The following is a 22050-nucleotide window of genomic DNA, read 5'->3' as shown; positions in this document are numbered from 1 at the left end:
GATCCCCGATGGCTCTGCCGTCGACTCCGGAAATCCACTGCGGCAAGAGGCGGAAGAGGAGTCGACGGCGGCGTGGCAGCGGTCGACTCGCCGCCGTCCTCACAGCCAGGTAAGTCGACCTAAAATACGCAACTTCAGCTACGCTATTCACGTAGCTGAAGTTGCGTATCTTAGGTCGACCCCCCCCCTCCAGGTAGTGTAGACCTAGCCTAAGTAGTATTTATTATGTCCCTTCACAGTTGTATACTATTATCCCATCTCTATTTTAACGTCTCCTCAGATGCCTGCAATTGTCATCCCATTTCCAGAACTTGCCCCTTTGTTCTTCAATATTGAATTAGCTAGTTTTACCCTCCAATGCTTTTCTTAACACTCCTCTTCTTCCACATTGTTATTCCACTCTCTCGCTTTCGACTCTCCCATTTCTATGCTTCCCACTACCCTTGTTCATTTTTTTTTTCTGGAGCTCATTCAGTTGAATTGTAGCATGTTTCTATTCTTCTTTTCTACAGATATAAGTAAGTTTTTATATCATATCTAGCTACTGTGTATATGTTGCTATCTCTTCAGCAGGATATTGAACTACTAGCACTGATAGCATTGAAAATATTAAGATAAAGTAAGGGAATAAAATAGCTCTTTTGGCTTTTGCTGTCTAGTTCTTAAAAATGAACCCAAACATTTAACTCTCCCCTTTCCTTTATTGCTCTTAATAATGCAATCTTTCCACGAGCAGCTGAATAGTCAAACAAACAACAGCAGGCATCAAAAGCATTGACGACTGGCTCTGGAACATGGAGTGTGCTTAATGAACAAAGATAATATAGGATTTAAGCTGTGCTTATTGGAGATGTATACATTTTAATATGATGCACTTGCTACTGAATATATGTTAACTTACTTTTGTCTTATAAAAAGGCCCAAATCTCATCTGTGCTTCCCATGATGACAGACACACATGCACATGACTAAGGAACAGGTTGGGTACATTTCTAAAAGCAAACACCATTTGATGAAACAAGATTTTAAGATCACAGAAATTTGTCTATTATGATGTCTCTTTTACCATACAGCTTTTCATGAAAAGGTTGGATTGCTGGATTTCTCTTTACATGTGTTTCTGTTCACCTTTAAAGATACAAATCTAGCAATCAAGTTAAAATAGTATCCAACAACAGAGATCCAAGACAACACTTGGAGGCTTTCAGGACAATGAAAGAACACTGGGAATCTGGACCTCCCGAGAGCATAGAAAGCTTACCTTCAGCAGTGCCTGAGATACCGTCAGCTTTAAAATTGCTAGTGCTTTTCTTCCTACGATGTTTCTTTCTGTTGGCATGAGGGGAGGGAGGAGGATCCAGTTTGGGACTTGTGGTACTGGATATACTTGGACTTGAACACACAGAATCTCCCAAACCAGTATCTGCAATTTGACACAAAGCAGACAAAAAGTGAAAAACTCTATGAATAATGCATAATTTTAAATAAATGCCTGAAAGATCCTGCCAAAATAAGAATGTTGTGAGAGATTACAGTTCTGTACTGCCTAGTAGTTATTTATATTAGGACATATTCAGATTCGTTTTAACTTACCATCCAAAGACTACAGGAAAATCCACTACTTTTGGCAAAAAATATTCACTAGCAAATTGGTTAAGGACTGATCCAACTCCCACTAAATCAATGGGAGTCTTTCCACTGACTTTAATGGGAATTCAAATGGGACATAAAGCTGGGAGATTAGTTTAATAGTTCCAGGTGTTCTCCTCACCACAGAGAGCTTACTGCTACCCAAAACACTCAGTTCATACTAGGAAATCGGAAAATATATGGGAAAAAGTGTGACTGCATGCTTCCATTGAGTATTGTTCATTTGTCTTCAACAATGCTAATCAATCAGAAGAAAGATAAAAATGATGGGGTTGGCCAAAAATAGAACAACCATTTTTCTTTTTAATGTGAATAATTATTAAAAAAAATCGAAATGTGATTTTATTAAAATATCATTTCTCCCATATAACGACGATGGGGTATCTGATTTGTGTATACTTACAGATAGCCGATACATTACAAAAAATAACATTTTCTCACTACTTTCCCACTACTGTAGTATTCTAGGATAATATACAAAGTTTTCTGAGCAATAATGATGGCAAGTAGTTTTTCCCTCCATAATTAAATAAATCACGAGGCACAAGGTTGGTGAGGTAATATCTTTTATTGGACCAAGCTTTGTTAAAACAGAAATTGATCCAATAAAATGTATTACCTCATCTACCTTGTCTTTCCTGTCCCGGAACAACACAGCAACAACACTACAAACATAAATCAAGTCATCCCTTTTGTATTCAGCCAATCAAAGGTAAGATTACTTAAACATAGCAGCTATGCCATCTCTCATACATTCATAAATACATTCCTATTCCTGCATGTCTATTCTATACCCCATGTTTAGGTACTGAGGGATAATGATGTGAAACAGAATGACTCATCTAAAAATCTCTATCATTCTTAAAGCACATGTGCTGTTGGTGGGTTATTTTATAGTATACACGCTCTTAAGGGCCAATTTCTCTGATAGGAGTTGGCAAATACAGAGAAAGGGGAAAGTCCCTCTGATCTGCTGGTTTGGCAACTCAGTACATATATGGCAGCAATACAGTATAAAAATTACATCATCACGACCATGTATTTCATATATTTTTAAAAAACCATTACCACCACCACACTGATTCAAGCCAAAAAGTGCAAGGAACCCACTAGTCACAAGTGGTAGGAATTAGTAATACCACCTAGACATGCCATACTGTCGAAGCCATGCCATTTTGGATTTTTAACTGACACTAGATTTTCATAGGTAACCTTAATTTTGGTATTTCTTAACTATTGAGTGCTTGCTTTGTAACTTTAATCTTCTCTTAACATATTTTTTGTAATGGAATATATAAATATGTCAGCAGAAAAAATAATGTAATAATCCTTTACAGTAAATATACTATCAATTGAAATAGATTTTAAAATTCCTCTCTCTTGAATAGAGAAAAATAATATAATCTGTGATTCATTATCACTGGGCCATAGTCTCATGTGAAAACCTTGCAACTGGATCTATTAATGAGGACTTCTCAATTATGTGCAGTCCCACTGAAGTCCAAATTAATCCCCTTAATAAAGTCATGGGACACAGCACAGGCATGGGGCGCTACACGAGAAGACCCCATTAAAGGATTGGGGCCCTCTGATTGAATGGATCAACACAATCAACAACCAATTGACATGAGATATATAATGCACAAAAAAGGCAGACTATATATTTGTTATACCTAATATTCTATTATTTTGTTAGTTTGTTGACATAATACAAAAAGAAAAATGAAAAAAGCATATTGGAAATTAGCCAATAAGCACTAAAATACTAATTCAGAGTACATCTTTTTTCCCCTTGTAAACTTGATAAAGTATCTATAAATAAGCAAAGCCAAATATGAACCTCAAAGGAAAAAGTTCAAATTAAAGTATTTGCTAGCTTCCCCACCCCCGCCCTTTTCAGCACATCAGTCTTAAAAAAATAAAACAGGAATATCATTTAACCAGTTTTAATTATATGATGGGATACTGTGTTGAAAGAAATACTTCTACTGTACTTTTCCTCTGAATCTGTAGGTGGTTTTTTACTGAGGCTATACTTCTTAAGAGTCCTTCATTCAGTCTCTGATCAAGGGTAGATAAGACTTCAGTTAAATAGCTATTAATGTTTTGGCTACGAACAGTGTTAAATATGTATAATTATTTTTTATTTACTCAGTGTAACGTCCCACACATTAAGAAAATACTCTAAAAGATTAAAGAAAATGGAACTGCTAGAATTTCTGTGTTCAAGAACAAAGATGAATTCTTTTCCATGCAGCGTTTAAAACTGCTTACACCTGATTTGAGAGAGACAAGGTGGGAAAGGTAATATCTTCTACTGGATCAGCTTCAGTGGGTAAAAAAGACAAGCTTTCGAGCTCCACAGAGCTTTGTGGTGCTCAAAAGCTTGTCTCTTTCACCAAGAGAAGTTGGTCCAATAAAAGATATTACCTCGCCCACCTTCTCTCTCATAATCAAGGACCAACACAGCCACAATAACACTGCAATACTGCTGATTTGATACTTTCATACAAAAATCAAACTAGTTTCTTAATGTTTAAAAAAAAGGTTAAGAAACACCTTATAAGAAAATATCTGATTTAATTATTGAATAAATGGTTGTTTATTAATTACACGCTTAGTTTGAAAATACTGAAAGAGCTGTGGGTGGCAAATGACACACGCATATTTCAGGGATTTTAAAAAATTCCTGTAAAAAGCCTCATTATTCCTTTTTCCATGTCTGTAGGAGTATTTTTAAATTAGGCAATTTATGATGTAACCTGAAAGAGAAGCATGGGGTACATATTCACTGTACAGTAGATCTAAGTATCTGTAAAAAGAGGTGCTTGAAGCAGGACACAGCTTTAAAGACAGTGATTTCTCCAAGCGCAAAGAAATAAGAAAATAAATTCTGGATTAGAACAAGTTGCTTCTCCTGAGAAGATTCAAAATCCATTTGGGAAGGGTCTTTTCTCTTTTCCTCTCCATTCGATACTGAGAGAAGGTGCAGCAAAAATAAAATGGATGAAAAAGATACAGATGCAAGACCAAATTAGCGAAGCAAACAGACAGATCATCACTTGTTCTGTATGTTTTCCTTTATGTTTGATGCCAGGAATGATCCGTACTTAGGACACTAAAAACATGACATTGCCAAAAAAGAAGAGACTCCTATGTTTAAATGCGACTACTCATAGTTAAGGCTGAGAGTGTCACAGAGGTCACGGATTCCGTGACTTTCCATGACTTCTGCAACGGCTGGTGCTGGCTCAGGCAGCCCCTGGGCCAGCAGCAGCAGTTTGTGTGTGTGGGAGGGGGCTCAAAACTAGGCACAGGGGGTTGGAGGGTGCAGGGGGCGCTGCTTACCTTGGGGTGGGGGGGCTCCCACTGGCATGTCCCTGCAGCTCCTAGGCAGCGGAGGGGCCGGGGGTGGGGTGGGGGTGGCTCTGCGCTGTGTGCTGCCGGTGTCCGCAGGCCCGTCCCCTCCCATTGGCTGCGGTTCCTGGTGAATGGGAGCTGCGGCAGCCGGCACTTGTGCCCCTCCGCCGCTTAGGAGTTGAAGGAACACGGCGCTGGAAAGGGAGCCCCTGCCAACCCTCCCCACCCCAGCACGAGTCCCGTGCCGTGCCCCATCTCCCCCTCCCCCAGCACCAGTGCCCCCTCCCAAACCATCCCCTCCCCAGAGCGCCCATGGCCCCCCACCCAAGTTTTCGTCACAGGTATTTTGAGTAGAAGTCATGGACAGGTCACGGGCCATGAATTTTTTGTTTACTGACTGTGACCTGTCCATGACTTTTACTAAAAATAGGCTACATTTTAGTCATGGGTATTTTTAGTAAAAGTCATGGACAGGTCATGGGCATTAAACAAAAAATTCCTGGCCCGTGACCTGTCCATGACTTTTACTAAAAATACCCATGACTAAAATGTAGCTTTACTCATAGTATAAATCATGGTTAGTGTTCTTATGGCTGTTAATATTTGCTAATGCCTGTGTGGGTGTATTAATTACTCCTGGGGGCCTTCTGCGCCAAAAAATTAAAAACTCTGCAAATTTTGTCAAAGTAAGACTACATAATAACACCAGTTTCAATTATTTTGGTAATTTATTTCAACATACCTGTCAGCAAGTATATCTGTAACAATACAGACACACACAAAAATCCACCCAGGAGTAGAGAGAGTTAAAGAAACCCTCATGACAACTCAGTTCCTGTTTCTCTTCTCCCCACCCCTCCCAGAGCCGAGCCAGGGGGTCAGATACCCACAACCCCTCCCCCTAAGAGCCCAACTGCAGGGCCCCCCTAGCCCAGATACCCGCACTCCCTCCACCTCAAAGCCCAGCCTCGGTGCCCCCCCCCCGCCCCAGCTACCCTCCCCCCCTTGCCCAGATACCCGCAACCCCCCCACCAGAGCCCAGCCACGGCCCTCCCAGCCCAGACACCTGTCCCCTTTCTCCCACCCCAGAGCCCAGGGATCCAGAGGGAGAAACAGCCTGATGCTTGGTCCCAGGCTTGCAGTTTCCTGCGTACTGCCATCTTCTTCCCTCAGGGCATGCTGGGAACTACAGCTGCCAGGAACCGTCTACCTCCCTCCCCACAGCAGTGTCTTCTATGTGTGAGCTGGGCTCTGCCGGGTCAAGTGGCCCCTACTGGCAGCTAGCAGCACTGCAGCCCATTTCTGTGGGGGAAAGGAAATTCTGCACACTCAATGTTCATTTCTGCAAAATTCTGCATTGTGCAGTGGTGCAGAACTCCCCCAGGAGTAACTAATGATAAGGTGATGAATAAAGTGTCCTAATTGTTCATTTTCACTTGCTTGCTGAATCGAAGATTTGCTAAAAACATCACATTGTTGAGACTGTTGAACCAACACACCGGAGAGTACGTTGAGTCTGCCAGGATTGTTCGTTTCACAATGTCCCCCCCTGGGAATGTGAGGACGACTACCTGGGGGGCATGGACAGGCCTAACAGTTCTCCAGAGTTTCAGCTTTCATTCTAAAAATAGGTATCTAGTTATGACTGCAAAGACAACATTCAAAAGGTGACCTGAGTGTAACTGATTCACAGTTTTCCTGCCTGAGTTTGCAGAGAGCCTGAAACAATAGCTTTGAGGCATGAACTGCCATATTCCTCTCAGTGGGTACTAGCTCAGATGCCAGTAATGATATTTTACATGTTGACATTTAATATGTTAATAGAACCATACAGTAATATAAAATGGTACATGAAGGATTATATTTTGTATTAAAGTGTTTCTGAACTAGCTTGGGTTGGTCTTTGTAAATGAGGACTGACTCCCCCGCCCAAGAATTTAGCCTGGTTAAATAAATATTTTGATTGAAAATTTCACTATTTCACTCAGGCACTTGTTTTTAAAAAAACGTAATTCTATATCCTTGCTTTGCCTTAGTTTAATTTCTTGAAGATAGGTGAATTACATAGAAGGAATCTGTGGTAAAATGTAAAGATTGTTTTGCACTGAAATATGCATAATCTAACTTCTCTCGTATACGAGACCTGGAGAATTACCCTAATATGGTAAATCTTTATGATCCAACAATCCTTTTCAGATAATAACCTACTATCCTTGAGTCAAACAGCTCTAAAGTGAAGAGTCTGAGGTACTCCCTCCTCCTCAACCAGAAAAGAAATGTGAATCTTTGGTAAATGGATGCTGAACTTATATTGTTAGTGTATTAAAGCCCTATATTCTAGTTTCAGAGACCACCTTTTGAAGATGGAAGTTATTTAACATTCTACTGGTTTAAAATATGAGCAATCAAAATGTACTAGGCTTATATGCTGTGCTTTCCCATCTTCGACTACTTCTCTTGCCTGACAAGGTATTCTTCAAATTGAAAAGAGGGCTCCTGAAAACCTGGCTTCGGAAAACTATAAATGAGTTCAAGCTTCAGCCCACTGAATGCAATTTCTTACTCCTGACTGAATACAAATAATGCATTTTATTTTGTATCAATTACCACGCGTGAGAACAGACGACCACTGCCGATGCTATTAAATATGAAAAAAGGAAAAGAAAAAGGCACGCCAAATTAAAAAAAGCAAGCGCCTCATTACTCCACATCTAAACCAGCTTTGACAGAGGCACTAGAACTCATAAGATGCGTTTCACTGATTTGGGATGGGCTGTTTTGCAGCCATCCTGTACGTTCAATGTCAGCCATTAGTTCTTCCCAATCGGGCATCAATGTTCAATGCACACCCAAAAAAATATATACTAGTAATAATAATAACAATCTGCAGACTCTCCAAGCTTCAATACTTGAAGTATGAGTCAAAGAAGCAGTTTCACTTTTCACTCGGGAAGCTGACAAGCATGACTAGAGGGGGAATAAAATAACATTCAGTTCGCATAAATATCAAGCAGGCTGCTTGAGACTGATGGGCCAGGAATGTATTCTTAGCCATCATTCTGGCAGACAGGCCCAAGGACACTCATAACTTATTTTACAATCATTTAGTTTCAGCTCAAGTGGAAAACGTGACAACTTATCTCTACTGACAAGATGCCATATCGAACCTTACAATTAACTCTCCCACGATTATCTGCCCAACCCATCATTAGCTCTGCAGTTTTCGATGGACTGCACAGGCAGCTTTGCCTGATGATGGTCATCATTTTCAGGAGTGTATATCTATATTAAATAACATTAGGGACAAAATCCTGTCCTGTCCACATTGCTAGGGAACCCGGTATGCTGGCCAGTGCATCCTTTCGTCTAGAACTCCTATGGCAGATCTGTAAATGGCATGAGGGGTAAAACGCACTGAAGAGCACTTTTTCCTCTGAAAAGGAACACCATGTACCCCTGGCTAGCACTTGCTGCTGACCACAGCATAAACTAGTTGGCTGTGGATGGATATGCCCCCATATCCATGCTCCCTTCGAAATCTGATACATGGGCTGGTGCAGCTGTTAGCCCTAATCAAGCAGTAGTTTGAGATTTGAGACACAGTGGCTCCTTACATCTTCTTCATCGTAATATACCCATGAAGCAGAAGGCAGGCTCTATACTGGATCTGGAATCTCCCCTTGACAATGGCACACAACTTCTGTTTCTAGCTCTACACAGTCATGAAATAATAGGAACATTATACCAAAGAAAAGGGCAGAGTCATTTTCCTATATGGCACACAATAAAGGCTTCAAGCCCCCCAAAGTCCCAAGGTACTGAATTTTTTTCTCTAAGTGTCACAGTTATTTTAGGTCATTTTTAGAATTTTTATGGCTGCACCTCAGTCCTGTACAACTGACACTTGATAACCAAGGCCCCTGACTTACCAGGCAGAGGGAAAACTGGTCCCAATGTTTCAATAAAAGTTCTTATGTTTGTCTATAAACTACGGCATAAATACTATGTTTGAATTGGCTTAAGTTTGACACAAACTGTGTAACTCACTTGCTATGAACAACAAGATCAAACCCAAACTCATCCAGATAACATCGTTACTGTACCCCTACATACTCCATACCTTACACTATATGTATGTACAGTCAACCACACCCCCATACATACATTTAGTACCTATTAGTCATCTTATACTACTCACATCTCTTGACTTATATGAGAAAAAATTGGGAGGAAGGGGTGAAGTGTACTGCTCACCCAAAAGCACAGAACAGCACCAAGAGGAATAAATGATACCAATAATCAACTAATCCTCCTCAGATTAAACTAGTTTAAACGATCACGTAGGGGACACCTGTAGATGCCACGTAGGTCTTTGGAGGTTGAGTTGCAGTCCAAGGTTATCTGCCATTCTTAAGCATTTCTGAGACCCTCTCTCAGTACAGTAGTGAAATAGAAAATTAAAAATAAGTCCTCTGTATTACATTTCTTTATGGATTCTATTATTCAGAACTGTATGTGCTCCAGGATCAGGAGAAAAAGACAATTCAATTTTCACCAGTCAAGGACAATGCAAGAGCCCTCCTATGGGATTTGTGGAGGGTGAGGAGGTTAGTTCAAAGCCATCCCCTGCCTATTGTCCTCTGGTGCAGGTGTTTGTAGCACAGTGAAATTGACTTGAAACCCAATCTCGGAAGTGCCTGCATAAAGCACTTTAAGGATTTGCATCCTAGTCATTTTTACTGTGCTGCTTGCAGTGCACAGAGAGTGCAGCAGCAGAAGATGCTAACGCAAGAATGAGGGATGGGGAAGAAAATTAGTGACATTAGCCATGGATGGGTGGGTGTGGGGAGTGCGACCATGGGACGACAGGCAACATGGGATGGACAAGAGATATGCAACACAAAGGATGAGCTGACAGATAAAACAGAAGAATGGAGTTTCTTACTTGGACCATAGTTCCCATTCACACACACAATCCTGTCTCTCCCATGTAACAATTTAAGATGGAAACAAGGACATTCTGACCTTTGCTATCCATTTATCTTTTGATTTATTTTATATTTTTGTCAAATCACCTATTTACAAAACTTGAAAAAAAAAAAAAGCTCAACAGGTGATGCTATTCTCCACAGACCAAAGTCTGGCTTGATCTGGTTTACATTTTTCTTGCATCTTTTCTTGTTAAAATTTTCCAACAGGCTTTCAAAGTGAAATTAGACTTTCTGTCAAAGCCTTGCTCCCTAATGCGGTCTTATTCTCAGGAGGCAGGAGATTGATTAATTTGGTTTTTGATTTTCTGAAGTGGCAAGAAGTCAGATATTACAAAAGCAGAACCTGTGAATGGGATCAATTAAAGCATAGAAGCGGCAACACAATTAACACCACGAGGTTCAACAGAAAAAGAAAGGACCGATGACGAAAACAACAGCAACAGCTTTGACTTCAGCAGGAATCTTCACCATGAGCCAAAGAAGGCTGAATCCAAAGAGAGCATTTCAGAACTTTTACTATGCTATTAGTGTTGTAGACCAAAGACATCTGTAGCTGCTGGACAGAATAATAAAAAAAATAGCTAGACACTTTCATCTACTTTATGTGTGTTTTAAATAAAGAGGTGAAAACAGCAACCTTTTATTTAAGAGGGAAGAACTAGACTAAAACCATCTCTAGTTATATTTCAGACCCATTTTCCTGAGCTGTGGTTTTCTGACTGTGAAATCCAATGCTCTATAGTGTCCCTTCACAGTGATCACCGTCAATGTTCTATCAAGCTCTTTATATTCCCATTCTGCCTCAAACTTGAGTTAAAGGGATGCTGCAATGATACAAAGATTGTGCTCAAAGCAGCTGCTGCTGAAGTTAGGCAGGGAGGTATGGGTGTCAGTACTTAAAGTAAGAAACTTGACAAAATTGTCCCTTGGTAAAAGTCAGGGTAGTCATTTAGCGCTTTTTTTTTTTTTGAGGGGTGGGAGGGGGTTCTGAGGAGAAGGAGACAAAGAAATAAAGGTGAAAATATTTTAAAGATGGGTATAGGCCAAATTTGTAATGGAATTATGTACTGGGCAGCTGGTCATTGTTTAGCTGAATGTGGTTCCACACTCAAGCTGTAGAGGGTTTAAATTAACCTGCTGCACTTGAAGAAATTAAGAGAGAGCTCTGAGCTTGATGGAGATGAAAGAGCCTCAGGAGTATTCTCTTTCCATTGCATCTACCATTTTCCCAGTCTCATGCCTAGAGCCGATAAATCACAAAGCTATCCTGTCATGTACAGAATGCCCAAGTTACTGACTGCCTTTCCTTCCTCTAATGGCAATTTCAATTAAATAAGAAAAAACAAGGATTTCTCTTTGATAACACAAATCTCCCTACTTTTGTGGCTGTAGCTTTTGAGATATTCTTGCATGCCTCAAGCAAAAGACATGGAGTCAAGTTTAGAAAACAAGGATCGTTTAAACACGGAAGTATATTGTTACTTTATTTGCAAAACTGTGGGAGGAAAAATAGTCTTGTAACTAAAGTATACACATTAGAATGACTGTCTTCGGTGACTTTTGTGGAGGAAGACCTCTATGCAAATTATTTTACATGTAGGGAACACTAAGGCACTTCTATTTAAGATCTCAATTTCCAATTGGCCTGTGATTTCTGAATATCTGAAAGGACTCATGAAAGTAAACAATGAAGTGTGCAAGTTTTTATCTTAGTAGGTTGTTTTCCAGAAATCTCCTTCCCAAAAGATAAATTTTTACAGCACTAGTATGAGACCACTCGGCCCCTGGAAATCTGAGCATCGGGAGGAGAAGATGAAGGTTAAAGATCATATCAGTTAAATTAGTTTAAAAGCTCGCTAACCAATAAAGTAAATTCACTGCATCATTCAGGAAATAATGATCCTTTCTTCACCACCAGGAAACAAATCCATCCCTAACTCACCCCACTGTACTGAGATATTGCAACAAGCATGAGCAGTGAAGATCAGCCACATTTTGGAGAGCCTGTGATACTTAGCATCACAGAGATGAATAAGGACAGAATTCCAGCCCTTCACTCTGAATTACTACCATGTATATGATTTAGTTCAGATCCTTACTGTCATATAAATCAACTCCTAGAGTTGAGTTTGGAGACTTGTCTTATTCTATATTACATTGAAGCATTTTTGTGTTTGCCTTGTTTGCCATTATGTGTTGAATGCTCCATGTGGTGAGATCAAAAGTGACAAGTGATTTGGGTAGATGAGGAAAATGAGCAAGTAGTGTGATTCTCTAAGGAGAGGTAAGTCTCAGATGTTCTGAGGATATGCCTACACTGCAATTAGACACCCACAGCTGGTCCACGCCAGCTGACTTGGGCTTGCGGGTCTCAGGCTAAGGGGCTGTTTAATTGTGGCCTAGACGTTCAGGCTCGGGCTGCAACCCAAGCTCTGGGACCCTCCCACCTTGCAATTAAAAAGCCCTTCAGCCTAAGCCCTGCAAGTCCAAGTGAAATGGCATGGACCAACTGTAGGTTTTTAATTGCAATGCAGACATACCCTAAGATAACATAGCATCTCAAGGTAAATTCCATGGCCCCCACATAGACCATTAATGGATAACTCACATTCCTCTTGTATGATGCTTTGGTTGGTCAGTGTCAGATCTGTTCTGAATTTGTCCAGCACTCTTCATGATTCTACAACAGAGTGTTGCCTTGAACGTTCATTGGGTGGATGACAGACACTATAGGCATAGCTTGCTCTGGCCACCAACTTTATACAGAATGAAGAAATGGGAAGTTATACAAATGATGACTAATGTGGAGATTCATTTATTCGAGCAAACGATTCTTACCTGTGCTCTTCGGTAGAACCAAAATTTATGGACCTGCTTATATATAAATCATGAGGTTATATGAAGAGTTTCAGCGCTGAGCCCTCTGAGTAGGTGCTGGTACCAGTGTTTGAGTCATTGTGGAATATTGTCCCCTGAGATATCAATGTGAACATGGTATCTACTCAGAAGGATGCATACACAACTCTCCTGAACGTAACTGACTCTAGAATTCATCCAAGTGGTGAGGAGAGGCCCCACAGGACTGACCTGTCTGACTCTGCTCTCTTGAGAGTGTTGTTTGATATTTGGTGTCCACATCACCCCTGCTGGCTGGGTTATCCATCACCTCTGCATTTCAATGGTCATGAGGCACACCTAACACACCTTGAAGCCAGGGGGTGGAGCAGCTCAGCAACAGCTGTTATTGCTGCTCTGGGGGCTCAATGCCCCCTCGTTTACAACCACATTATCTTCTTATACCCAGAGACACCCATAGGTTAATGGTGTTCTGCAGGAGTGGAAGCAGCTGGGATGCAGATGGAGGGACATGTCTAGGACATTGATTGGTGTTTGATCATCTTCAAGCATATAGAAGATTACATGGCCAAGGCCAAGAGACATTTCCTATCCTTAGCCATAAACATCTATAACTAGTGTGTTTCTTCAACAGATTATGACGACGAATTTGCTATGTGTTTTATGGGTTACCTAGATCATCTCCAGGCTTTTAGACTCTGAGAACTGTGGGCTCACAATGGGCTACTTCTATTTAATGTTGTGAAGGATGTCTTCTGCATTCCTTGAGATCTGCCCCTTGCAGATCTGACCTTTGCCCATTCTCAGTGTTTACAGGAAGTGATGGAATTGGGAAGCAATTACTGACAAACATTATTAATCCTTTTCTTAGCAAGACAACAATATTGATCAACCTCAAGTATGTGGAGTTCTGTCCCCTCCTCCAATTTTCTTATGCTGGTGTACATGCCAATACTGCCAACTCATGAACAACTCCTTTTAAGGGATGATGATTGAGAAAGCAGCAGCTATTCAATTCTAGATGCATTTGGCACCAGTGAGCCCTTGTGGGTTGGTTCAATCTGGGTTCTGGCTGTCTGCTGTACAATTGGTTTCCCACAATATTTATTATAAACAAAACAAGTGTTGTGTTATTTTCTTTAAAGACAATTCTAGAATGTCCGTTACCTCTAAACCCTGCAAAATTATTTCTTTTGCCTTCCTTTAATCTTACAAGCACCTGAATGTAGAGGAAAATTTTTTGAGTGGAAACCTTAGTTACCAAATTTCCACGCGAAGCACAGTTTTATTGCTAAATTTCAACCTTCTAAAATATGGGGTTTATAATGGCAACGCTGGCAGACTCCTAACAAAAGCAAGTCTTGGGGGGGTTCTTTTGTAATCTAACTAGTGCTGTCACTGCAAGTGCTTTAACAACAGCAACAAGCATTCAAATCACTTGAAAATATTAATGCATGTCTTGCTAAATAATCATTTAGTAAAATATCCTTACATTACAAGATGGGCTAATAAAAGCCGAAAGAGATGAAGTAACTTTCTCAGGGTCATACAGGAAATCTGTGAGAGCTAGAAACAGAACCCAGGTGTCTTGACTCCAGACCTATTCCTTAATCACAAGATTATCTGACCCTCCATATAACCTATGGATAACCTCCAGCATCAAAAAATACACTGGTAATTGAGAAGAGGTTAGGACAATCTTAATTGTCAGCCCACAGGACTTAAATGAGAAACCCTTGATGCTCGGGTTTCAAAATCAAGAGACATTTACTATTAACATGTTACAATTAAAGCTGAGCAACTGCTATATAACGAACAAGCAGCTAATTTGCCTCATGCTAGGTAGAAAAAGGTTAAGAACCTTCTGGTAATGTATGTCAAGAACATAAGCATCAGAAAATAAAGGAAATATGGGAAGAGACACCAACTGAACTCTTTTCAAACTAGAAAACTTGTACAATGGCACAGAAACCATGTTTGCTCCAAAACAGCTGAGCAGGGTTGGATCCAAACAAAATTATGTTTTTAAATAGATACAATTAATTGATTCAAATTAGTTGAACTTTGTATTTTACTTTTCAATTATAGTATCTTGCTCTTAGTAGAAAGATGTTGAGTTTTACTGATATGACATCCTCATTCTCTTTCTATAAATGTCAGATGCTATATGAGTGTACATAATTGTCATTGGCAAGCAGATTTTTTTTGGACTGCATCACTTATTTATTCTACCTTTGCAGAAATTACTAACTCATTTGAGTGTTTAAGCTGAAAAAAGTGCTAGTCCTGGATTCCCAGCCCTCAGGAGTTCCCTCCTTGCTCTATGAAAGCCCTGCACCAGGAGAAACAGTTGCACAGTATCTCTGCTGAGAGATGCTGAAATTGGATATTTTATCTCTTACACCAGCCCGGATTGTGGGTAGCACACCATGATTGCTGAGTTAAGTGATGGTATCAATTGCAACAAATGAAGGGTCCAGCAACTTGAAAAGAGATGCTCTTCCATCTGCAGGAAGTCCCAATCTCTGTGCTTCACCTGTGCCCTAACAATCACAAGGTTGTGAAGGAGCAGTGTATCAGATTTAGCACACAGGTCTCTTTCGCTCCTTGAACTATATACAATATGAAGAAGCTTTGAAGTGTTGGATTCCATAGGTAAGGTATACATGGTGACCTTCCACCTAAAGCTCTGTGATCTAGACTGGAAAGAAACTAAGCCTGCAAAGAGACATGCCTGATGAAACAACTACTCTCCCATTATTAATTGGAACAGAAACTTCATTAAGCCTGGGAGGAAAGAAATGCATCAAATATGCTTGTAACATGCTTTACCCAGAAACTAACAAAACAAATTGTTGCACTATACTATATTGTTGGGATGCTAATCAGACCTACCTGCTAAAACATACCTATAGCTATCTATCAAGATGCAAAACTATAGACATGAAAATACAGAAAAATAATCTTACACTTTATAACATTAAGGTTAGGAATCTACATACTGTCAGAACTATAATCTGTTTGCTCCCTGATTTTGTGTGTTTAAACTTAAACCTTAACATTAGATAAACAGAAAATATGGTATTTTATTTCTCCATATTTATTTCAAACAGAACTGATGAAAAATCCAAACCTACTGGGCTGGAGAGCTTATTCATTCCACTGGCAAAGATGAAGGCAAGGTCATTGAACCAAAATTGTTAAATTTATGGAGTTTATAAACTCTGCTGAAACCACCAGCAGAGTTTAAAAGCCCCACATTTTCTTCTTATGATAATGATTTGCTCAGCAGGGGGATGTGAAATTTTGGCCTTTGGCATACACAATCCATAACTACTAGGAATATCTTCTTATTCAAAAAATCCTCTACAACTTCAGTATTATAGGAAGGAGTTTCACATACTTATTTCTTTCTGATTATGATTTATAAAGAGAAATACTTCAGAATGCATAAATATATGGTCACATAAAAATACAGTCAGCTAACATTTAACAGCTATTGTCAAAAGATTTGTCTTTTCTACTGTTGATGAATTTAAACACCACAATGAAGTATCTGCTACTGTATATATATTGTAGGGAATTTAAGGATATAGTTAATGTTTATTCCTAAGAGGGTGGAAACTATATATAGCTGAAACTATATCTCAAACTAGGTGGTGGCTGACCTGACAATGGCATCATAATACAACTATATTACAAACTATGGCCATATCTTTAGAAGATTAAAACAATTAAAATAATTAAACCATCTTTTTACACAAATGAGATTAAAATATTTGCTTATTGATGAAGAATACATTAATGTATATAGTATGCAAGACTATCACCTTCAATAATGACCTTTAACTTTTGACAAATATTAATACAGAAATTGAAAATGGAAGGTATTTTATAATCTTCTAAGTACTGTATCTGTCAAATGTCAAGTGTCTGAGCTACAAAGAACAATCTTGTAGTTGAAGTCAGACAAGCAGACAGTTGCTTTTACAGAACTTGAAGTTAAAAGTGCTCTCTCTTTCTAGGGATATCAGTGCCAGATTTCCACTTTCCTTACTTTATAAGTACTAAGTTTTGGTGGTGTTTAAATTGCACACACAGTATACTGCAGCACTAACCTTTTACCTGAAAGGTCAGAATCCTATGATCTCTCTGGGATATAAACTTGAAGGCCTGATATAGAGAACATTCACTATTCTGACTAAATCTTGGGAAGCGATAGTTTATATTCTCCACAATAAAAGGAGTAATTTTTCTGAGGAAGAGGGGAAAACAAAATTGAACTATGTGCAGAAAAGAGACTGATTTATTGAACCTATCTAGACAATCAAGTCAAATTAAATCAGTATTAATTAATAATCCAGAGGAAAAATAAACAGAAAACTTTTCTAGCCAGATGGCATATGCCACACCCAATTCCATCATTTCTGTTTAAATCTTAAACTAAATTAAAGGCAAAAATCCACATTAAATCAACATTAAGGCTGTAAATCTGGATATCAAAATGTCAAGAAATGAAAAGCTTTAAGTCTCTAGTAGCAAAGTTGAGTTGATCCCATTGTAAATAACTCTGAGTTAAACGTTCAGCAACCTACACAGTAAACAAAATTCTTATACATACTCAAGGTGGCCATGGTGAAATTACTGGAACACATTCACGTTTCCTACCTTTTTTTTTTTTTGTACAGTCTGAAAAAATAATTTTTTTTAATTTAATTTTCTAGGGTATTTTAAAAGACAAAAAAGGAAGGTACATTTCGGTAGCACTGTGAAACTGTAAAAAGCTGTGTTGTGCAATTCTATATTTAAACAGCAACACTATGTAAAGTTACAGAAAATGCCTACCTGCGGCACTGTGCAGTTGTACAACTCCAAAATGCCACAGGGGAGAACATACCTAAAAATCCAAAACATTATTTTTAATGCAAATGCCCAAACACCTATTCAAGCTTTTCAACATTAAGATTAGTCTAAACTTCGTTCAAACACTCTGCAGCTGGTGGCTCACTACTGAAGGACTAAGGCTATGATTATGTCACGGAGGGCTTGGAAGTCACAATTTGTGTCTTCCAGAGACCTCCGTGACAATGGCGCACTGCAGGAGCCTGGCCGCCACGAGCGGCAGAAGAACCCCTCTGTAGCTCCCCAGCCCTGCAGGAGATCTCCTCCCAACTCCCAGCCCCGTGGGCGGCGGAGAGACCCCAGCAGTAGCTTAGAGGCCACTGGTGCAGGCCTCCCCCGCAGTTCTCAGTTGCTGCGGGCAAAGGGGGACCCTGCAGTCCCCAATTGCCTTGGGGAACCCCCCCCCCCAGCTCTTCAGGGTGGTGGAGGATCGCCCCCCAAGCTCCCAGCCACAGGGTAGGGGCGGGGAACTGCAGCTCCCAGCTGCTGCATGCAGAGGGGCAGAGTGCTTGACCCTCCTCCCTCCCCATTTTGTCTGGGATGTTTTTAGCAAAAGTCAGGGACAGGTCACGGCGTCCATGAATTTGTGTTTATTGCATGTGACCTGTCCATAACTTTTACTAAAAATACCCATGACAAAATCGTAGCCTTTGATAGTATATTAGGATGATCTTTTCCCCTCCACAATTGATGTGGCTCCTAAGAAGCTGCTTTCTATACATCTTTCTTTTGAAAGAGATCATGAGGTAAACACATGACCTGCCATAGATGAAACATAGAGGGGCAGAGTGCCAATAGTGGAAGTCATCTTTCAAGTTAAACGAATTGCAGTAGACTCAGCCTAGATAACGTGATAACAGGTTCTTTAAAAGTAACGTATATGAAGTCTTCGATGTCCTATGATGGGATGTTGATGTAAAACACTTTTTTTGTGTGGTGATCCCGTTAACATAGAGCAACATTCAGCAAAATGTTCTTAATGGTTACCAACTCAGTAAATATTGGCTGCTTCTGCTCAAACAAATTTTACTGGAAGAATTTTTCATCTACAAGATTAATCAGATCAGAACAGGTTTAATCACTATTTGGGCAGCAGATCCATAGAATCATAGAGTTAGAAAGGACTGCAAGGGTCATCTAGTCTAACCCTGTGCTAAGATGCAGTATTTGTTGTGTCTAAACCACCCAAGACAGATGGCCATCCAGCCTCCTTTTGAAAACCTCTAGTGAAGGAGCTTCCATAACCTCCCTAGGCAGACTGTTCCATTGTCCTACTGTTCTTACAGTTAGGGAGTTTTTTCTGAGATTTAATCTAAATCTGCTATGTTGTAGTTTGAACCCATTGCCTCTTGTCCTGCTCTCTGTGGCAAGAGAGAACAACTTTTCTCCACCTTTATTATGGCACCTTTCAAGTATTTGAAGACCACAATCGTATCCCCCCCTAAATCTCCTCTTTTTCCAAATTAAACATACCCAGTTCCTTCAGCCTTTGCTCTTATGGCTTGTGTTTCATTCCTTTGATCATCTTTGTCACTCACCTCTGGATCCTTTCCAGGTTTCTCTACATCCTTTCTATACACTGGTGACCAAAATTGTACAGAGTACTCCAGCTGAGGCCTAACCAGCGCTGACTAGATAAGTACTATAACGCCCTGTGACTTGCATGCTATGCTTGTGTTAATGCAACCTAAAATTGCATTTGCTTTTTTTTGCAACAGCCTTGCATTGCTAACTCATGCTGAGGCTGTGATCCACCACAGATCCTTCTCAGCAGTGCTGCCGCCAAGCCAGTTATCCCCCATTCTGTATTTGTGCATTTGGTTTTTCTTCCCTAAATACAGCACCTTACATTTGTCATTGTTGAATTTCATTTTGTTGGCTATAGCCCAGTTCTCCAATTTATCAAGATCCCTCTGAAATTTAGCTCTATCCTTCAAAGTGCTTGCAACCCCCCCAGCTTTGTGTTATCTGAAAATTTGATCAATATACTCTCCATTCCTACATCAAGGTCATTAATAAAGATGTTAAACAACACCAGACCCAGAAAAGATCCCTGTGAAACCCCACTTGAGACCTCCCTTCAATCTGACATCATTCCATTTATTCCACACACTTTTTTTGCACTTGTTTAACAAAGAATGTATCTGCTGTTGAGCCCACATTTCTCCAGTTTATTTATCAGAATGCCCTGTGGGACTTTGTCAAAAGCCTGGCTGAAGTCCAGGTATATTATGTTCACCACATTCCTCCTATCCACCAAACTGGTTACCCTGTCAAAGAAGGAAAGCAAGCTGGTTTGGCATGGTTTGTTCTTAGTAAATCCATGCTGGCTGCTAGTGATTACCCCGTTATCCTCCAGGTATTTGCAAATTGAATGTTTTATACATTGTTCTAGTAGCTTCCCAGGTATCGAAGTCAGGCTGACTGGTCTGTAGTTTCCCAGCTCCTTCTTTTCGCTGTTTTTAAAGAGGGGCACTACATTAGCCCTTCCAGTCTTCTGGGACCTCTCCTGTCATCCAAGATCTTGCCAAATATTATTGCCAGTGGCTCCGCTTCAGCTGATTCCTTCAATTCTCTGGGATGAATAGCATCAGGCCCCGCTGATCTGAATTAATTCAAATTGGCCAGAAGATCTCTGACGTGCTCTTTATGTATCCCGATCTGCATCCCTTCCCCTTTATTGTCTATGGTAACTAGTCATCCGGTCACATTTTATTTTTTGTGAGAAGACAGAAGCAAAGTAGGTATTGACCCTTCCTATCATCTTCCGTTACCAGTTCACCTTCTCCATTGAGCGGAGGACCCATACTATCCCTGATTTTTCTTTTTTGTCTGACACATTTGAAGAACCCCTTCTTGTTGTCTAATGTTTCTTGCCAGCTCCAACTCATTCTTAGTGTTGGCTTTCCTAATTTTATCCCTACACACTTGCACTATTCCCATATGTACTACTTTGGGGACATTCCCCCACCTTCAATTCCCTAGGTGTATCCCTTTTGGTTTTTAGATTGCTAAAACGCTCTTTGCGCAGCTAAACTGGCCTCCCATGGGTCGTCTCATCTTTCCTCTGCACTGGAATAGCTTGATGTTGACCCTCTAATATTACATCTTTAGGAACTGTCAGTCCCCTTCGACTCTTTTTCTTCCTAATTAGTCTTTCCATGTATCGGGGTAGCCGTGTTAGTCTGTATCCACAAAAACAACAAGGAGTCCGGTGGCACCTTAAAGACTAACAGATTTATTTGGGCATAAGCTTTCTTGGGTAAAAAACCCACGTCTTCAGATGCATGGACCACCGGACTCCTTGTAGTCTTTCCATGGGATCTTGCCTACTGTGTCTCTGAGTTGGCTGAAATCTGCCTTTCTGAAGTCCAGTGTCCTCGTTTTGCTGTCGTCATGTCCTCATTTCCATGGGATCATGAATTCCATCAGATCATGATCACTTCCAAGTTTCCATCGACCTTCATGTTCACAACTAATTCATCCCGGTTCGTCAAAATCAGATGTAGAATGGATGACCCCTTAGTTGTTTTCTTAACTTTCTGAATCAGAAAGTTGTCCCCTACACATGCTAAGAACTTGCCGGATGTATTATGTTTTGCTGTAATAGTCTTCCAAGAGATATCAGGGAAGTTAAAATCCCCCATTAATACTAGCTCATGTGTGGTTAGCTAATCTTACCATCTACTTGTAGAACGACTCCTCCACTTCCTCTTCCTGATTTTGGAGGGGGGGGGGGTTACAATAGATCCCCACCATAATATCGCTACTATTCTTTTCCCTTTTTACCCTCACCCAGAGACTCTCAGTAGGTCTGTCGCTCACTTCCTCTTGGACCTCGGAGCAAGTGTATACATTCTTGACGTACAGTGCAATGCCGCCTCCTTTTTTCCCATACCTGTCCTTCTGGAACAAGCGATATCCCTCAGTGCTGGTACTCCAATCATGGGAGATGTGCCGCCAAGTCTCTGTAATGCCAATTAAGTCATAATTTTCTTCATATTATATGACTTCCAGTTCATCCTGCTTGTTCCCCATACTCCTTGCATTTGTATACAGGCATCCAAGCTATTTTACAGACTGCCCTGTTGCTTTTCTTCTTGCCTTTTTAATGCAATGGTGGTTTCAAGTCCTTGTCCAGAAATTTGCCCCTTTTCCTTGTCTTCATTACTTGAGCCTAGATGTGCATTGGCTGGATTTTTGTCGCCACCCCTCATAAGACCTAGTTTAAAGCTCTCTTTATAAGGTTAGCCAGACGATGTCCAAAGATGCTCTTCCCAGTATTTGATAG

General features: G+C 40.3%; 1 protein-coding gene across 6 annotated transcripts in view; it reads right to left on the bottom strand.

Moving 5' to 3' along the window:
- LOC112104177 (arf-GAP with GTPase, ANK repeat and PH domain-containing protein 1) overlaps window positions 1–22050 on the bottom strand; it is a 645071-nt gene that overhangs the window by 141865 nt on the left and 481156 nt on the right. For all 6 annotated transcript variants that reach the window (XM_024196351.3, XM_024196345.3, XM_024196347.3 and 3 more), the window contains one exon: window positions 1262–1423. In XM_024196351.3, coding sequence (XP_024052119.1) covers window positions 1262–1423 — 162 coding nt within the window. The remainder of the gene's footprint in view (window positions 1–1261; window positions 1424–22050) is intronic.

This window comes from Terrapene carolina, unplaced genomic scaffold, assembly GCF_002925995.2.
Source record: "Terrapene carolina triunguis isolate 2854851 unplaced genomic scaffold, T_m_triunguis-2.0 Scaffold174, whole genome shotgun sequence".
Taxonomy (NCBI): Eukaryota; Metazoa; Chordata; order Testudines; family Emydidae; genus Terrapene; species Terrapene triunguis.
Note: the sequence above shows the minus strand (reverse complement) of the source record. Positions and strands in the feature narration are given on the sequence as shown.